The sequence below is a fragment of the Buceros rhinoceros genome, unplaced genomic scaffold, assembly GCF_000710305.1.
Source record: "Buceros rhinoceros silvestris isolate BGI_N320 unplaced genomic scaffold, ASM71030v1 scaffold40648, whole genome shotgun sequence".
In the NCBI taxonomy this organism is placed as follows: Eukaryota; Metazoa; Chordata; class Aves; order Bucerotiformes; family Bucerotidae; genus Buceros; species Buceros rhinoceros.
This window is the reverse complement of record NW_010426165.1, coordinates 67,165-87,122: the sequence shown is the minus strand read 5'-3', so window position 1 is coordinate 87,122 and position 19,958 is coordinate 67,165. Positions and strand designations below refer to the sequence as shown.

The 19,958-nt window shown below is 39.2% G+C and overlaps 1 protein-coding gene across 1 annotated transcript in view; it reads left to right on the top strand.

The window, feature by feature from the left end:
- LOC104498048 (CMP-N-acetylneuraminate-beta-1,4-galactoside alpha-2,3-sialyltransferase-like) overlaps positions 1–19,958 on the top strand; it is a gene marked incomplete at its 3' end in the record, with an annotated part of 107,417 nt that overhangs the window by 25,484 nt on the left and 61,975 nt on the right. The window contains exon 2 of the mRNA XM_010141372.1: positions 12,517–12,564. Within this exon, the coding sequence (XP_010139674.1) occupies positions 12,517–12,564 (48 nt within the window). The remainder of the gene's footprint in view (positions 1–12,516; positions 12,565–19,958) is intronic.

Below are 19,958 nucleotides of genomic sequence, written 5' to 3'. Positions count from 1 at the left end.
TTTTTTTTTTTTTTTTTTTTTTTTTTTTTAATTCCTTTCCACCCTGGGAGAGTGGCAGCTTGGTTGTGCTTTTAGCCACTGCTGATTCGGAAACTACACTATGAGTTACTTTATTTAAAGAAGGCTCCCTTGCTTTGTGAAACAATTCAGTTGGGTGCTCAGCAGTTTAATTCCACTGATCCTAGACTGGAACCAATGTTTCTTAGTATTTAACCTTCTGGGTGCTTTGAAGTTTATTTTCTCACTGGCTTGTTTCTCTGTCAAGTGCTAATTTGAAGGAATTCATTGTGTTGTTGTATGTGGTGTGATAGGAGGAACAGTTTTTCTTTAGATTGTCTCCAGCTGTATTTGTCCAGAGGCTGGGTGGTGTGATGATCAACTTCTGCTTCTGTTGCTATTTTGATAAGTTTTTCATTGTCCTGCACTTTCTGCACATGGAAATGAGGTGCTACTGACACCATTTAGCCCCTCTCTGGGTTATTTTTCTTACGTTTTGGTGAACCAATTTTTTTTCTTCAAATCAAACACTTCTGTGAAAGAAAGTAGGAAATGAGAATCTGTCTAGGCACTATTCAGAGTTACCGTGGTTTTGGTTTTTTATTTCGGGGGTTTTTTTTGTTTCCTTTTTCCTCCAAGTATGGGAGCTTTCATAGTCAGGCAGATACTCTGGGAACAGAATAGTGTTTGATTTTGGCATCCTTCTAGGATGCACAGATGACTCCTGGAACATCTTTATTTCAGATTTGCATGTGATAATGTTTGTTTGGTTTAGGACAATGCAGGGCTTTTGCATAGACATAATGCCCTTTGTAGACTAGTTAGTGTGGCTGGAAGGTGAGGAGGAGCTGCAAGGCTCTTCAAGACCTCTGGATTTGGAAGAACACATTCTCAGTATCTCTCTGTATGTATTTACTACCTGTAAAGTTATATGCTGTGGAGGACCTCTCAAATCCAAATTTTAGTGCACGTTTTGGAAACTTAATGAGTTGTAGAATTTGATGGGCCAGATGCCTCTTCAGATTTTGGAATCAGTTGCGGTGATGCTGTTAAACAAACGAAAAATCCCAAACTGCAAAAAATGTGATTGAAAAATGGATCAAAGAGACTTTCTGTTCAGTATCATCTTTCATGTTAATAAATGGACTGGGTCCTTGTAGTGCAAAATAAAGTAGAATATTGCTATTTTACAGAGAAGATGCCTGTAAAGCCCTTGTGTGCCAGGGATGTTTTATGCTCATACGCTTTCCTTGTACCTTACTTCTTCCAGTCATTTGTTTCTGGGCAGACACAGGAGAGATGAGAAATGTCGATATAAAGCTGTACATATGAACTTGCAGGCAGTTATTCTGGCAGCTAGGCCAGTTGTGTGCTCTGAGGTTTTGGGAAGCCTTTGATATCATAAGTGGTAGATCATTTTCAAACAAATTCAAGAATGTGAGTTTCCTGATGGAAGTTTTTATATTTCTGCTTTTGAGGAAAGAGAGGCTTCTGAGAGCTAGCTCAGGAAAGACAATGCACGGAAGTATTTTCCAGGGAGAGGGAGTTAAAAAATGGCTGAATGGATCCAGTACACATAAAACCAACACCAGGCTGTTAAAATAGTTGTTCTCCTCATCGCCATTAATTGCATGTAGGTATCTTTATTTATGTAAAACAAAGATAATGTGCAACAGCCTTCCAGAGTTCTCCCACAGTTGTGTGAGTGTATGTAAGTTTAAGACATTGTCTCTAATACAGTTCTTAGACTGTGCTTTGTTAAGGTTAAAAGCCCTTGTCCATATTTAATTAAAATACTACAAAAGCAAAGCAATTTATTTCTAATTATGAATGGTTTGTATTTTATCTAAGGTAACAACATACATTTTGTTTGTACTATGAAAATATGGAATTGATTTTCCTTGTGCTAGTGCTGTGCAATAACCTTATCAAGAAATTTTAGTGTATTTGTGTTCAGTTTGAAACTGAACTCTCTTTAAAGACAAATTTAAGGGTATTTACTTTCTTTGTTGCTTTAAGCTGCTAGTATGTGGTAAAGAGTAATAATGTTTCAAACTTTTGAGGGGTTTTTGGTGTGGAAATTGCTTGGGATTCCAAATGTTATGTGCAAGTGACATGCATGAGCTCTAACCAAGAAAACTGAAGGGAGTATGCTGTTTACATTTTTCTAGTGATTAAAATAAATAAGTAATATTTGGTTAAAATTACTTTAAAAATACTTTATGAACAATTTGCACCTTTTAAAGTGTGATTAAAAGCAACCAGAGAGCATTGGCCAATTTTTATTTACATCTGTTTTGCATCACCAAAATACTGTGAGTCTGGCCCTTTATTTGCCAGTGATGTATTTGAGTATTTTCAAGAGTTTATATTCAAATGAATAAAGTTTTAAGTAAATAATAAGGTCCTTTAAAAAAAAAATTAAAAATAGTTGTGATCTGTAACCCTCCTGTCCCATTGTATTTGTTTGAACTAAGTAATAACTATACTAATGATTGTAAGACATATTCCACACAGAATAATGGGATTTACCATTGATTCGGTAGTTTTCTGTCTTAAGTCATGTCAGTGGTTAAACTGGTCAAGCCTCCAAGAATTCCTAATAGCTAGATCCTACAGTCGTACACAGGTAAGTCTAAATGCAAGGCCCCCTATGCCTCTGATAGAGCAAGTGGACAAGTTTGCTGTAAATTTTAAAGACAGCTGCAGTTTTTTTGTTGCTGATATTATCTAGGAAACGTTACTATTGACCCTTTTAAAATACAGATGTTAAAGAAGTCACAATTTTGAGGTGTCAGCTGGAGATGTACCATCAGATACGCGTTCTGAACCTAAAGCAAGTGCTTTACGTTTGAGTGCACAGATAATATTTCTTGGAGACAAGAGTGAATTCAGAAATAAAATATGGTTTCATTTCATATTGCTTTGATTAAAGACTGATATTGCCACTGATGCTCAAGAAAATGACCCACATTTTCACATTTGTTGCTGTGTAATTCTCCAATATCCAATTTCTGCCTTGCCACATGGAATGTAAGCTTAGAAGAGAGAAGTTTTACTGTTTTGTAATTTATTGCATATTCCACTATGGAATTTGGGTGTATGACTGACTTAGTGCTACAATAATAATTGAAACCAAAACATGAGGCTAGGCTTAGAAGGACACGATCTTCTTAAAATACTGACAACATACATGGGATTAATTGAAGGATTTCTCTCCTTCAAGAGAAAAACCTCTCTGATACCAGCTTTATTGGTCCAGTTTGGCCTGTTTGGTTTTGTGACTTTGTGGTAGATCTGTACCCTCTCTACAGTTGTGTTCCTCAAAGCCAAGTATATTTTCACTGAACTTCTGCAGCACCTTGATCATGTCCCCTTATTCTTTGCATTTGAGGACTGTTTGTCTATCTTTTCTGGAAAGAGCAGCCTAAGAGGCCAGTGCTGTTGGCCTTGGAGTAGGGAGCTGCGATGGAGCTACACGTACCAAGATGCTTGGAGTGAAGCGCTGTGTTGTCCTTGTGCCCGGAGTTTTGTTGGTCATGGCACTGCAAAGTTATGTAGTAGATCGAAATAAATACTGATCTTTGGAGCAAAACATGCCAGCCCTTCCTGCTACCAAACAGTTATTTGGGCAGTGCTGAAAACAACAGCAATGTAATATCCTTCCAAAACATTTGCCAGCTGGCGCAGAACGTCACATCTTTTCATTGAGTTCATTCATTGCAGAATAAAGAAAATTGGCATGCTGAGAACATTTTAAAAATACATCTGTTTGAAACATGAGTGGTGTTTCTTGCTTAGTTAATTTGCCACTTCATTACGAACATCCTGATGGAAAAGGAGTGATGTGCACAACAGCAAGGGTAAAAGTTGGTTAGATTTTGTTAAATTCGTAGACTCATGAAAGAAACATTACTACATCTTCATGAACATGAACGATAAGTTCTGTATCACTAAGACTTGTATTTTCAATTAAATAACAGGAAATTGAGAGCTGATAAAGAATTGCTTTGCAGTTTACACTATAACTGGTAGATCTTGGTGCCACGTAATATTATTATGACAAGTGGTAATACTTCACTGTATCCATTCTAAATTCTCAAGCCTTTTTTCCAAGGGTGTTTGGAAAAAAACAGATTGATTTTTTTTTTTTTTTTGCAGATGAGAAATGCTTAATTTCATCAAAGGACTTGTTCAGGGTTGCACAGGTTACAGCAAGATTACCCATATTGGCCGTGCTTTAGTTGGGCCATGGGTTTGCAGAGACGAGCTGTGAACCAGCTGGGGCAGACCTTGTGCGTGAGCCTCATTGCTCCGTGTCGAGTTTCTCAATGTGGAAACTAGCTGGCCCCAGGATGAAACAAAAAGACTCTGATGTCTGGGCAGAGTGGATGGCCGAGGAATTTGGGTTCAGCTCTAAGCTTGGCTGTGAAGTCATCTGTCAATAAAAAGGGTGTGTTGCTGGATCAGCCGCAGAACTGGAGAGACACCCTGCATGCCCTACTGTCAGTACTGTGTGCTTTAATAGTAGTGCTGTATAAATGAGGACGGCGTTTAAAGAGATGCAGAAACTTTTCAGCTTTATGCAGTGCAGAATTCAGTTAATATTTAGATTAGAATGAAATTTTCCCATTTTTACTACATCTTATACTACTACACATTCTCAGCTGAGGGTGACTCTTGCCCCACAGGTATGTTATGTGAATCAAGCACCAGTCCATTCCCACGTCTCCATACTGACACAAACACAACCAGGTGGCTCACAGGACAGACTCTCAAGTTTAATGCATCAGAAACACTGCCATGCAGCCTGTTTTAAGACAATTTACTGAAGTAGATAATCCAGAATTTATTGGAAGTTTTCTTTACAATCAGGTGTTTCCTGTTGCTGAGTGACTTTTCCCTTCCCATGTAGGGAGGGAGTTTGAACCTGGGTCTCCTATCAATTGCAATAGCGCAGGACTGAAACTCTTCATATGGTTTGCTTTTGAAAACTTGCAGTCCCTGTGTTTCCTGCTGTTAGCTTGTACATCTGTGATAGGAAGTGTGCTTGTGCTGTGTGCGTGTTGTCTTTATAATGTTCCTCATCTTAGTGAAAATGTTAGAATAACACTGCTCAAACAATACACTTGAGATCGTAACCTGGTTGTCTAAGCATGGGAACACTACTGATTGTTTTTCACAAAGTATATATGTAGGAGTTGAGATTACTAGTAAGAGTGGTCCTATATATGTCTTACGTACGTTTCCTTTGGCCTTCACTGATGCTGTGCACAGTGATGCATAGGGGATGTCATAATGAGTGCCTTGAGGCCATGGTGCAGAAGATGTTCTTGTAATGACTACTGCTCTTAACACAGAGCTATCTCAATGTGTTCAGAAAATGGTGGAGAAGTATAGAATTCAGTTGTACGGTAAAAGAATGAGCTTAGTAAAGCAGAATAAACCAAGCAGTGGTGGGGAGCACAGTATTCATGCAGAAGCAGGATACTTAATAAATTAGTAGGATGGTGTTTATTGTTAGGCTGAATAAATGACTTGTCTTGACTCTGTCAATCTGTCTTCAGCAATTAAACAAAACGTTAGGAAATTAAGGATACCTGGGCAACCAATAAGTGCAGGCAGGGAATACTACAGTAATGTCATGACAAGAAAATAATTTATAAAATATCCTTCTCTTATGTTTGGGAAATTAGAGGAATATGCTTGACATCTACTTAGAGGGGAAAAAAAAGAATGAATTACAGAAGTTTTCACTATTGTGTGTGAATACTTGCTTATATTCTTGTCTCTAAATTTATCTGGGAGTTTTGGGGTCTGTCTTTCTTGAGTGTAATAGTCACATACTGGACAAGATTTATTTTTCTCTTTGTATATAGCAGTTAGCATTGCGATGCTTGCTTTCAGTTAGACCTTTGGGCACTTTCTAGTTTTTCTTGATTTATTAGATGCAATAGTTGGCCGAATTAGCTTGGTCTTGATATTAAATCTATTTGATATTTTTCATTAAACTGTTAGCTATGTTTGGAAGAAGCAGGTCAGCATTCAGGTGCAGAGGCTGCTCTAGGTCTGAATCGGAGCAGAACAAGTCAGGCTAAGTCTAGATGAGGTACTACTACTTGGTGTTTTAATGATGTTAATTGATCATTAAGTAAATTGAATAGTTGAGTCTGAGAGAAAGTTAGGTGGCACCTGTAGATTACAGGGGAGTGTTAACAAAATGTTGGAGGAAGTAATTTCTCTATTGTGACAAAGATGCAGGCAACAGCCATGTGGATTAAAGTGTAATGTATCCAGTGAGTGCATGAGGCCAAAGAAAAACATTCTCAGTTAAGTGTGACCACTGCAACTCTAGCAGTTCATTTTCTAGTTTTAGTAAAGTGGGTGTTTTGTGTTTGCTTAATGTCTTCCAGTTTGCTTCTTAATGCTTATGCAGAGGTGTGGTTTTTACTGGGAATATACTGTTGCTGTTTCTAATGTAATTCTTTATTTTCACGTGCTCGTATTTTTGTTGTGCTCCCATTTTCAATGGCAAAACCTAGTTTGACTGTAGCTGCATTTATTATTTCAATGCTCTGGCAAAAATGTTTCAGCTTTGTCTGTGTGAACAGAGAGCAAAGCAAAGATCCAGTTCAAATAAAAAGACTTCAATGTGTGAGTGTGGTCCTGTTGCATACTTGTCCTTGTTTGTATAGGAAAATTAAAAGGTTGCTCATTCCATGGATAAAAGATGCTTACCTTCACAGCAATTTCTGAAAAACTGCCTTTCCTCTGTCTTATCTAAAGATGGCTGGTACTTACAACATGGTATTTTATTATCTGAATCTGAAAATTTTAGCTCCATTGTTTTGGGGATGAAGTTGTTGTGTTTTACCAAATCTGAGGAAGATGTTCATGCTCTAGATATCTGAAAGAGATGTGTGTGAAATAGAACTGAAATGATTTTGTTCCCTTCAATTCCATGGATATAAGAATTATCCGGATTTTGTTGTAGTCACAGTGTAGTCATTTGGAGTTTTTTATAAATGTTTTTTCTTTGGAGCAGGGGATGTGATCAGGCAAATATTCTTGCTGAAGGAATCTCAAAAGTGTATGTTTTCTGAGAGTGGCACTGCTTTTGTCAACTTCATTTTCTGACCAGATGAGACATAAGGATAGTTTTTGTAATTACTGGCCTTTTCATCAGTAAGTTATGTTTTCTGCATTAAGTGTACCTTCTCTGGTATATGTCATGTTACAGAATATTGATTGCAAATAGAAAATAAATTTTGATGGCTAATGGGGTGTTTCATCCTATTCTTTTCAATACTCAGCTGAAAAAGGGAGACAGCTGAATGACAGACCTTTTCCTTTATGGATGGTCTTCTAATTCCATGGTAAACACCCCAGCATTTAAAATCTTTTGATTCAGAATCAGAATGAAAACAAACTTTATTCTTTAGTATTGTTACTGCAATTACCATCCCCTGTTCAGGTGATGGAGCTCTGCAGGATATCTGGTCTGTGATCAAGCTCTGGAGGTAGAAATTGCATGAAGTGTTATTAAATATAGCTTGCAGTTCTGTAAGAGTCCATCCAAGTATCTGGAGAGCAGGACTATGGAATGAGAAACTTAACACTGATCATGCATACAAGAAAGCAATGCAGACCTCAGAGCTCGAGTTTTTGTATGAGGATGTGCCAAATTACAGCCTTATGTTGCGATTTATTGTTGTATTCCCTCTTTGGCTTGGTCTGTGGAGCGTATTACTGTAGTGGTATGTGGTATTGAGGCTGTGTTAAACCTTTATTATTAAACTCTTATAAGTCTTGTGGGACTTGATGGTTTGTGGTTTCTCAGGACCACTTCCAAAGCAGCACGCAATCTTTTTCATTCCTGGGGAAGTTGTTTTATTGCTAAAGTCTGGTTTTGGGTTTTTTGTGTTTTTGTTGTGTGGCTCTGTCGGATTTTTGTTTGTTTTTTTTTTTTTTTTTTTTTTTTTTTTTTTTAAAGAGAGAGAAAAATAAGGGATAAGAGAAGTTATTGGTTCAGCTTCTTTGGTTTCTGATAGGTTGACACAAATATCTACAAAACCTTGCAGAGAGAATCTGTAAAAAGCAAAAAAAGTGGCTTCTCAGATTCTTAAGATTCATAACTGAAATTCTGAAACAGGGCTTTGGTAAACATAGAAGTTATATATGGCTCTTTATTAAATGTGGATTATATTTGCTGTTCTCCTTCTGTGTTGCTACTGCTTGTTTTCAGTTTGTATATTGCATTTTCATCAATGATGAAATCAAAACAAGAACAATATTTGCATTGGAAGTTAGTCCACTTATTTGCTCTTATATGATTTCAGGAACCTGACATACTAGGGCTTTAAGAGCTGTTTCTGCATATCTCCTGAGTGCAGTCACCGTGTATGACATGTCTCTGTCTTGGAGTATGAAACTTAAGATGTTTCCCAGCAGGGCCTTGTCTTGTTTCTCTCTGTCTCCTACAAATCTGCGGTTTGTTGGTCAGGATCATCACTCCTTTATGAAGACCCAAATCTTCATTTATTTTTTCTGTTCAGAGACTAGAGCAGTGGAAAAGATTCAGCAATCTGTAAGGAATAGCAGTTAAATAGTTGTTTCTGGTGAAATACGAAATTTTCACCAGAAGATTTCACTTAGACCTAAGGTGCACAATATATGCAGCAACACAATTAATTTAATTTGCCTGTGCTGGGGATAAGGGAGTGTGGGGTGGCGTTATCCAGGCCACAGGAAAACTCATGGTTAACAAAACAAGCAGGAGAAAGGGTTTGCAGGAGACTTGAGATGAGGGATACTGGAGTGGAGAGTGGTGTGTGCATGTGAAGAGATGAGGTGAGGGGTCAGTGACATTTGAAGTGCATCCCTTGTGTAGGAATAAAATCAGCCCCCATACCCGAGTGACTTATCTGGGCTGCATAGTAACGGTGATGCAAGTGCAGCAAGAAATGCAACCACCTCAGATCTGCAGGAAATTTTAACTTCAGGACAGAACTGTGCAAATCTGTGCACTCTTTACAACCACCTGAAAGGAGGTTGTAGCGAGATGGGGGTCAGTCTGTTCTCCCAAGTAACAATGGGAGAGAGGAAATGGCCTCAAGTTGTGCCAGGAGAGGTTTAGGATGGATAGTAAGAAAAATTTCTTCACCAAAAGGGTTGTCCAGCACTGGCACAGGCTCCCCAGGGAAGTGGTAGAGTCCCCATCCCTGGAGGTATTTAAAAGACGTGTAGATGTGATGCTGAGGGACTTGATTTAGTGGTGACCTGGCAGTGGTGGGTTAACGGTTGGACTTGATGATCCTAAAGGTCTCTTCCAACCAAAACTGTTCTGTGAAACCCAGTGGTGTTCCTTCAGTGGCAAGTTCAGCTCTGTGAACTGGTTTGGAGCACTGAGTTCATTCCCAGAGCAGCACTGAGTCCCTCTGCACAGTTTGTCCTGGAGCTCCTGGTTACTGAACCAAACTGCATCCTTGTGTGTGTTGTGCAGTGGTGAGCTTTCCTGGCAGAGAGGTCTTGTACGACCCTCCAGCAGGACTGTGGAGGAGCATGTTTGGGTAGCTCTGTGCTGCACTGTTGTTTTGGGGGGTGATTGGACAGATTCATGTGTTGGTCCAATTTTTTTATACCCTATCTGGAGGGTGGGTGAGGAAAGTGACCCAGAGCAGAGTTCCCAATGCAGCTTTGACCCAGAGCTGACAAAGTGACCCAAAGCAACTTTGCTGTCTGGCTGGTGAGGTCTCGGCTGTTGTTATTCCTGGCACTGAGTGCCTTCCAGATAAGTGAGAGTCTCTGCTGTCATAGCTTTTTCTGATGGATTGGATCAGATCCAGAATTGCATTTGGAGTTTGCCATATTTTTTTTTATTTTCTTTTTTACACTGCTGTAGCCAATGTAAAAACGATTGTAGCTAACATGAAAACAGATGCCAAAGGCTGGCATTGTGATGTGTGCAGCCTTAAGCTGTGCGTATTGGCAAGTTATTTGGTGTCAGATTTCATGATTTGAGTGTAAAGGCTGCTCTTCAGTTAAGAAAGCTGGAGAAAAAACCATCTAAGCTACTTTATGGAAGCAGGTAGCTGAAAAGTTAGGGACTGCTCCTTCACATAAACACTTCCTGGCACCTAAAACAAAGGCACATGTAAGTGGGGATGTTTTACATTGTGTCTTACGAAGTTGTGAAAGTTGGAGTCTTTGAAATTTACCTTTGAAAGACAGAGCAGGCTCAGGGCTGTGGGAGAAGGTACTGGGCACAGACGGAGCAGCTGTTTTGTCTCCAGAAGGAATAGTCTAGAAAGCCAGGAGGATTTTGAACTCAGTGGTGCCTGCAAGACATTTGAAGCTAGACGGAAAGGAACTTTTCTTATGTTTGTGGAAGCAGGACTCGGTGTGTTGCGGAGTGTATGGCTTGCCTCAAAAAAATTATCTCCATCAAATTCTGACAAAAATAACCTGTAGCTCTGAATGTGGCTGAATGTGAATAGCTGTCTGGTTAGAAGAAAGGTGACACTTGATTATCTTCTCAGCCTTTTTCAAGTTTGTAGCTTCTTCCCTTTTGAAGTGTTAATGTCAGAAATAAGCACAGTGTTTTAATAAAAATCCACAGTTTGTGAAATTACTTCTGGGGGCAGCAGGGGAATTGACAGGTTATTCACAGTTAATTTGATGCTGAAACTGTGAAACTAATAGTCACATGGAGGACTGGACTGGAAAATGGAGCTCACATGCTCAGTCTGCTTTTTTTTGTTTATAGGAGGAGGATAATGTTCTCAGTTAAAAGAATGAAATATTATACTCTTTGTGGGCTGCAATAATGGCATTAATTTGGTGCTTACAATGCTTTTCAGCCATTCTTAGATAAGTTCTAATATTTCATGCGCAGCATTTGAATGCAAAATATATTGCAGGAAAATGAACAACATTTAAATTTGGCATTAATTACAAAGCAATACTTTATGCTGATAAAAATCTCAACAGTTTTTTAAAAGTAGAACCCCACAGAGATACTTCAGAATTAATTGATGGCAGATGAATTTAACACAGTTAAAATGAATTAAACCCCATGCTATTTAGAATAATATAAAGATGTCTGAATTTTATTCCCAAAAGAGGAAACACAGTTGTTAAGTCCAGATGGATTTTTATTTTTATTGGAATAAGTTTTGAGACTAGTAATACCTATCTTTTGTGTGTGTGTGTCTTACTACCATAGTGTTGGATCTGGGACAGTGCAGACCTGCGTTTTAAAAATTGCTTTAATCCAGTTAAATTAACGCTTTTACTATGTCTATTTTGAAAAGTAACACTTGAATTTGTAAGAATTGGAAAACAAGCATGAGGATGATGTACATGATAAAAAAGCCAGGGGCTTGTTCCTGTGTTGAGTTATTGTCCATTGAACCATGGGACCTGTTAAAGTCTGCAGTCATAACCTGTCTGACTGCAAGGTGACAAAATGGGAGCATAACCTCTTTTCAGTGTGGTAAATCTGATTGTACTTCTGCCTTGTGCTAAGGGCTTGCACCAAGGCAGCTGCTGTCGTGCTGCGAAGGATCTGTGATCAGCCAGTAAATCTGAGGCCTAAGTTACAAAGAGAAACTTTAAGGGATTCCATCTATTAATTTAGCTGAAGGTGGAAAGCAATTCAGCTATCGTGTCAGTTTGAAGCTTCTTACTCTCTAAAATTGTTAATCCTATCATGGTGGTTTGTTCTTTGCTGTGTTTTACCCATTGACAGGCTGTCTTCATTTTTTGGCCTTATTCTGGGCCCAATTCTGGTCCACTGGTGGTGGGGTAGAATTCAGTAGGCTTCCTGCTTGCATTGGGATTGGCAAACCTGGAGGCTTACTGCCAAAATAAGCGTTGGTTTGTTTCAAGTAAGAATAAAGCTGGAGGAGTCCCCTACGGTTGAGCATGGTACCATATTGCAGCTCTACTTGGAATAGAGTGACAAAGAAACAGTGACTGGCAGTATCGGGCATTAACTGTTGAGCAAGAGTTGTAATTGTGATCATGGATAAAAATACCTGTCGTGACCCCCAGGCGGCAAAACGAGAGTGAAGTAGAGAGGTTGTATTTTCTTGATACTGGCACATGCGCTGCATATAGTGCAAAGGTGAATGGTATTGTAAACTAAAATGAATTCAGCCAGGGAGCTACTAGTGTGAGTAAACACATGGAAAACATGGCGAGAACTGCAGGGCTTGGCAAACAGTGTCAGGGAAGAGCTGACCTTGGTAAGGTTGACCTGGCTTATTAGGCATAAAATTGAATTATTTTCAATAAATTGTAATTACTTCATTGGGTAGTGACATCGTGATTTGTTGCATACTCCGGTGTTCTGCCTTTGCTAGATGCCTGTTGTTTTGGCTGGCTGGTGAAGAAGTTGTTCTGCTTCCTGGCGGAAGGGAGCATAAGGAGTGATTTAAGCGAAATAACAAGAAAATGTTACAGCAAGAAATGGTGCCGAGAAAAAGGGGAAAATGAACTTGTACTCTTGTGTTACAGATTCAGTGGTTCTTTCCTTTGACTCCGTTGGACATACAATAGGCTCAGGTACAACCTTGCCTTCTTCTCTATCTCCCACCTCATGATAAGACTTCTACTTAACTGGACATGGTAGCCATGTTGGGAGGCAGGTCACCAAGACAGACTTCTGTGGGAATCAACCATCTAGCCAAAGTGGGCAAGTAGGTCCTTCCTTAAGTGTAGTGGAAGTATCAAGCGTTTTTGTGCAATGCGAGGATTAACATGTGGGACCTCTTCCATTACCCAGCAAGGCACATGACCTGGACACATTATATTCGTTAGTGAAGTCGTTTGTGCTTCTTTTCTCATGTGAAAGGCATTAAGATGATGTCACTCACCAGCTGAAGAAAAACCATTCCATGCTACTAGGAGAGTTTCTCAGCTAAACAAATAGTTGAGTTATTTGGGGAAAGACATCAGGAATGCTTCCAGGAAGGAGAAGGCGAAAGAGTCATAGCTAAACAAATAGGGCTGGAAACATTTTTATTTTTTTGGGTGGAGATTGACCAGCATTATCGAACCCCAGGGCAAATCCTGCCCAATCTAATTTCCTTTGGAACCTGAGCATGACCTTCAATTAAACGCAAGAAATCAAAAATTCTTTTGTTAGGAGCCCTTCATGAAACAAACTGTCCGTTTGGCTATGTGTGATACGTGCACTGTAGCCAAGGCACGCCATAGTGATATATGAAGTGCAACGGAAAGGCTAAGAATTGCTCTTACAACTTAAAACCCCTTAACACTTAAAAGATGGGGGTATTACTGTCTTGCAGAAAAGAAACAATAATCCAAGTGAAGCTTTTGTATCTTATCTTGCTTACTAGCCTTTCCTCTTAGGTTGATAGGGGGAACATGCTGCCTTCCAACATAGCGCCTGTCTCCTGACTGCACACTTTGAAAGAGAGCCTGCTGCCTGACACTAACAGCAAAGCTTCAACACGGATTTCTGATTTACTAACCTCCAAGCAAGTAGAAGTGACTTGCTTTGTTTACAAAACCCCAAATGCTTTCTGCTTTCCCTGCATCTTCTCTAAAACATGTATCTGTGGGTGCATGGTCTGATGTGGGAGTATTTCTAGGGCACTGAGTGGATGCTTTGTTGTGTTCATGGGAGGAAGACACCCTCTAACTCCCTTCTACTGATAAATACCAGTCATAACTGAAGTGTGCCGTTGCCTGCCTCCTACTGTAATGGGTGATAGTTTCTTTAGTCTGCAAAAGTAGGAGGAAGTTGTTTAAGTTTGAAATACGAAATCTGTAAGTAAAATTCAGGGAAATATTTTGTTTACATCTGAGTATGTCTGAATCAGCGTACCTACACTGGAGTTATGCTGGATTGATACTGGTACAGCTAAGATCAGAATTTGTCCTGGGGTAAAACTTTTAAATATTACCTGCTATGGAATTTTTTTTTTATTTCTAACTGATGTGAAAACAGTTAACCCTGTGGATAGCTTCCAGTGCAGGGTATCTGCAGAGTTTATCGTAAATGTTGTGTTATAATACTACCAAAAGGTGGTAAACTTAGTTATGAAAAATAGTTCAACTGCTCTGCGTAGTTTGAAGTTCTGTTAATGTGGAGGGTGGGAGACAAACTCATGTAAGCCAACAGACTGTCTGGGTCTGTTTTAAAAGTACTGGTCTTTGTTCTGCTTATGCATTGCAACTCAAGCTCGGATTGGTTAGGAGTAAGTAAAATCTGGTCTTTTGTAAACCCTTCCACTGCAACAAGACTGAATTTCTTGATTGAAGAAATGTGAAGAAAACTCATATTTGAGAAGGGAGGCTCAGAAATGTCCAAGAGAGCTGTATGCTTATTGCTTTCACTGACCTGCAAACTTTAACTTGCTCTGAACTAGTATGTGTAATGAGATGTCAAGATGTGTGATGTCTATCCAACTGAGGGACAGCTTTCCTTGTTGAACAGGAAGGAGAGAGAGAAAAACTGTGGCTATTGTTCTTCCGCTGTCCATCCCATCTCACCCTGCTGCAGATCCAGGAAAAGACAGAGCCCAGAAAGAACCCAAAGAAACAATGGCAGATCCAGGCCCAGCCATTCCTAGTAGGTTGGGGTAAGAAGGGGTCTAAAGTTACATACTTGGGAATGTAAAAATACATATACCTTTTTCTTTATTAGTCAGAATTAAACAGCTGTAAATAACAGTCTCCCTCTTAAGATTTATGCGGGTTAAAACTAGTACTCATTGACTTCTATTTGTATATTAGACAGCTTCTTAGAACTGCTCTTTTGTAACTGTTAATTGTGCCATATGAAGGGCTATGTCTTGTTGTGGCTTCTGTGTTTTATTTTAATTGACTGTCCTTATCTTGGTTTTCCCCTTAACTCTTTTCCCACACAAACATCTCTGTTTTCAGACATTCTCAGATTAATGACACTCTCTAGGTTACTCTGGATAATCTTTCTGAACTGAATGTTCAGATCTTCTGGCTATGGACCCTCAAAGTACTGCTTCATAGAAGATTATTTGCCTAGAGGATGTTAAAATCAAATATGCTTGGAGTGAGACATGCTGTGGTCTAGCCTTCACAAGTCCAGATGTTTTTGTTATTCTCTTCACAACTGCCCCTTCCTTTGAAAGATAAAGTTTGAGCAGCAAAGATAAATGTTTGATGTGATGTCTAGGCCAGTGTTTCAGCTAAAACCATTTCCGAAAGGAGTGTCATACTCCTGAACTTGGGAAACATTAAGCAGGACACAGTGTTTGAGAAGACGCAGTTTTCGTTCACCTCCCATAGACAGCTAGGACTCTGTGTTCCCCCTCCTCCCCCCCCAGTTGCTTTCTTTTACTTTGTTGCTAGCAAATCATATGTTGGACCTTGAAAGTCAGATTTATATCCCTACTACTTTTCTTCAAGACTTTTTCTACCTCCTGTGTCTGAGAGCAAGCAAGTTAAATTTTTCTCCTCTAAGACTCCTTAGGACAGGAGTGCACTGAACGTGCAACTTTCCCATTTGCTAATGTGCTTGCTGGCAACCCTGAGGTTCTAAAGACCTTACAGCTGTAAGCTTATGCTGCTGTTACACGTTTGATTGCAGTACTGGCCACTGGTTGTATAGTAGCTGTTCTCACTGCAGGCTTAACATCCAGTCGGTGGAACATCTCAGGGAATCAAGTGTTACCTAGGTTTTGCGCTAATTGTTTGAATATTTGAACATTTTGTTGTCATTGCTTTTTTCTTTTCAGCTTAATTCTTAACCCTTATCAAAAGTTTGGCTTGACTTAGGCAAAGACAGTGGAGCTTTTAAAATTTGGTTTAGAGTAGTGTATCTGCTGTGGCTCTTGTGCCTGTGAAAGCCCACATGCAAGAACATGCTTCCAGATGCTGAGTTCACAGTGATAGTGGAGTAGTGATTTGGGAGTTTACATCTGTGTGTGTTCAGGAGTTTGCTGTTAGTAATTCCTCATGCCAAAGTCCTTAACAGTTTGGGAGAAGCTGTGAGAACTTTGAAGGAAACTTTCCTTGTTTTCTTCACCTGCTAAAGATGCTCAAATAACCATTTTTTTGAAGAAAGAATAACCCTGCATCTGTCCTCCTTAATATGACTCCAGAGTGAATTCAGTGATTACTTTCCTACAGTATGGATAGAGGCAAGGAATAGGAATACAACTGAAAATCATCAGCTGTCAAATAGGTAGAACAGTGGCAGATTCCTAGCATGAGTGACTTGCAGAAGATCTCTTGCTGTTCTTTGGCTTTCTCAATGAGAATCTGGTGGTATAGATGGCTACCTCGGCAAGCTTTGATCTCTCTAGGTTAGTGGTAATTAACTTAGATATTATGTTAATTAATAGAATATGTGAGGCTCTGGTAGATGTTCTTGGTTTGAGGAAAACAATTTTATGTTTGGAGGTGATGTGATTCTAGTGTGAGGGGTTTTTTGCATTGTGGGTTTTTTCCCCCAAACTACATTTCTGACTGTTGTAACACTGTGTGGTAGTGGTGGAAAAGGAGAGGTGAACTTATGCTGCATTTTTCTTCATTCCTGTAAAATAGAAAATAAATGGGAGAGATTTTTTTTCCCCTCCTGGTTTTAGTGGATTTATTCTGCAAAAGAAATGTTTTTTCCTTTTCATTTTTGATTAATGAAGTTCTACTTCATTCTTTATCTCTTTGAGCTGTAGACCGTGGGAGCTGCTTGAAACTTTGCCAGTGGCTGTCATATATCGGTTGCATAGTCCTTATGTGACTTTGCCAGCATGTTCAGTATCATCATCTGTCTTCGTCTTAATGCTCTGTTCCTTCAATTGAAAATACAGCTGTGAATGAGCAGAGATGCAGATGCCAAGAAGTGGCTTATAGAATATCTCAATATAAAAATACTTTGTGGGATTTTTCTCTATAATGTGGCATCTCTGCAACAAGTCAGTACATCTTTAAGTCACTAAAAGTCAATATAGATTAATGTTTTGTTAATATTGTTTTTGACTTTTATTAGGACATGATACAATTTTAAAAATAAAGAGTGTGTCAGAATATTCAGTAGAGCAGCATTAACTCCATTAGCCAAGTGAAGATGTGGTGGTAAATGAAACAACTGTTTATTTAGTGAAGGTTGCAGTCTGGCTTTACACGGTTAACTCCCTGGCAAAAGAAAAAAGGGCATGTGCAGTTCATAGGAGGAAATTTTTCATCTTCTTATTAAATCTTTCATAAATTCAGCTTAAACAGTCAGTTGCTTTTCTACCATTGGAGGTTGCTACAGTTTTATTAGGTAAAAAATTGTAGGGAGTTACATAGTCCGTGTTAAGGTAACCAGAGCCTTTTAAAATGTAATATGCTAGAATGATGTCTTTTTTTGTTTTGCTATACGTATTTTGGTGGTTAGACAAGCAAGCAAAAGACCTTCCTGATGGATGACCCATACAGCACTATCAGCAAGTGATTGCATATTTTTTCTTTCTGTGCCTGTGCGATGAATAATGTAGTTGCAGTGTCTAATGAAGGAGACCCCTCTGGTGTATTGCTTTCCTCAGGCTGTTAAGCTGGGCCAGATGTCTTTGGGGGCCCCATCAGGAAAAAAAACCCCACCTTGAAGGTCTAGAGCTGGAAATTACTTCCTTTTGCTGCTAAATCTGAAACAATAAGTAGTATCCTCATGATTTTAAGTGTCACCAGGGTATTTGTGACTGGAGAAGGATTTGTCCCCTTCTGCTTTGAATCATGGGTTTATATTTCAGTTGTTGTAGTAGTGCTTGGCGTATACATTTTCAAATTTTGCTGAAGGAGTAGTAATGTTAAGGGCTTTGTCTTACTAAGTATACTTGGAGTTCTCCCTGGTGTTACTTGGATGACCTGGAGAAAAGGACTGTTAAACTTGTATACAAAAGAGTAAATGGGCAAGGAGAAAACTGGGACATTAGGCAGTATGCAGTCTATACAGGACAGTGCTGAGGAGCCTGGGTGGCCTCAGCTCTAACCCTTCTGAACTTGACTTTGCAATCTTTCTTTTTGTCCCCAGTTATTTAAATAGCCTCAGAGGAGAATGCTTTCATCGGTAAGTTCCATCACTGAAGAGGTTAAGTGAAAATCCTAAGGAAAGGATGCAGAGATAAGTCCTTGTTTGTCCAGTGCTTTCACTGCTGCTCAGTAATCCTCAGCAGTATTTTTTTAACCCTGGAAGAAAACCTTTCTTTTGTCCTTTTCAGTTGATCCATTGCATATGACTTTTTTCATTAATTCTTTCTTGTCTCTCGAGTTCCAGAAGAATTGCTTTACATCAGCTGAACTTTTGTAACTGTCCATATGTGTTTTCTTAGTCCAAGGTGAATGTGAGGCGTTTGACCTTTTTCACTGCAGGTTAAGTCGTTCTACCTGGCCTTTGCAACAGATGTAGAATGTGCATGTGGACAGTGACCAAGGCTGAGCTCAGTTGGAGCCGCAGTTCTACGGAGACCAAACTGCACTGGACAGGATGAGATGTATCAGGGTGGTCTGAACTGTTCTTGATAGGACTTATGTCTCTTGAGTGTCTTACTGATTTCTTTGATAAACTATTTTGAATAAAATAGCTAAAACTGAACCTTCTGCTTTCCCTCCTCTACTTGCAATTACCAGTTAAATACAGGGAGAACTAGAACCATATATAGCTCACCTTTTAAAAAAGATTTTCTGTTTCTGTGGGCAAAGTTATTTGTACTGTGCTTCTAAGTAACTAGCTCTGAAAGGAACAGTACTCAAGTTATCGGTGAAATCAGTTACAGGTAGTTTAGGAGGATAAAACCAGTGAGCCAAGTTAATGCCTGGATTGTTGATTTCAGATTAGTAGCATAAGAGGAAAATTTTGTCCCTTTTGCTTGTATGTAGCTATATTGGCTACAGCTGCAAAGTGCAGCTTGAAAACTTGATCAGTATTGTATGCTGTGCTTTATGACTTTTTGTGTGGTCTGTTTGGAGTTTACATACATTAAAAAATGCTTTTCTTGCTTGCTGCCTGGTAGCTGGATTTCTGTTGGGAGAAATTTCCATGCTAGTCTCAGCATTGAATTTGGCACAGGATTTGCATCATTTATAGAAATTGCTATGCTTGGCTGTACTTCTGTTCATATAATCCTAATTACATGCTTCATTATGAAATTGTTGTCAGTTATTAAATTCTTATTCAATTCTGATTTTCCTGGAAGTGTAGAAATGCATTTTATTTCTGATCTAAGAAGATCTCTTGTACTTACATGACGTGATGCAACTTCATTTACCATGTTCATTCCTTTCTGTGCTTCTGAACACTACTGTACCACATTACCAGTTGAGATCTGTAGCTTCCTAGCACAAGTGAGTGTGGTCCTTAGATTGCTTTGCTCTCTTTTGATACTGTTGTTTTTTCCCTTATGAGCCTTTCAGTCTCTTACGGGCTGAGAACGTAAAACCCTGTTGAGAATCTTCCATTATGTTCTTCTAGTATCAAATAAATGCTTTATTAAATGCTTTTACTAATTTTTGGCTTTAAAAAAAAAAACCCTATTCCACACAGCCATGTCTGGAGATTGGTGGGTCAGACATGGCCTGAGCTGGATCAAATCTACCAGTCTCGTTAGATCTGAAGGGAGTTCTCCAGGACCTCACCCACTGGTAGCTCTGCATTGTGCTTCAGTGCAGAGACCTGCTAATGGGGAGTTGTCAAGATGGTGTGACAGAGGCCAACATCAAACCAGTTAACACAGCCAGCTGGTCCAAGCTAGTTCTTGGTGGAGATTCTAGAGTATTTCTACCTTGTTCTCTCCATCTGTTTTATTCAATTTTCTCTAATATTCTAGCACTTCTTTATCCAACTGCATGAAAAACAGGAGAAATGTTTTTGTGTATCAGCTGGTTAACTTGGTGAGTAAGGCTTTAAACTAAGGTGATAGGAGGTGGAAGCAACCTGTAGGTTGGAGTACAGAAAGGTTACGTGAGGCAAGTCA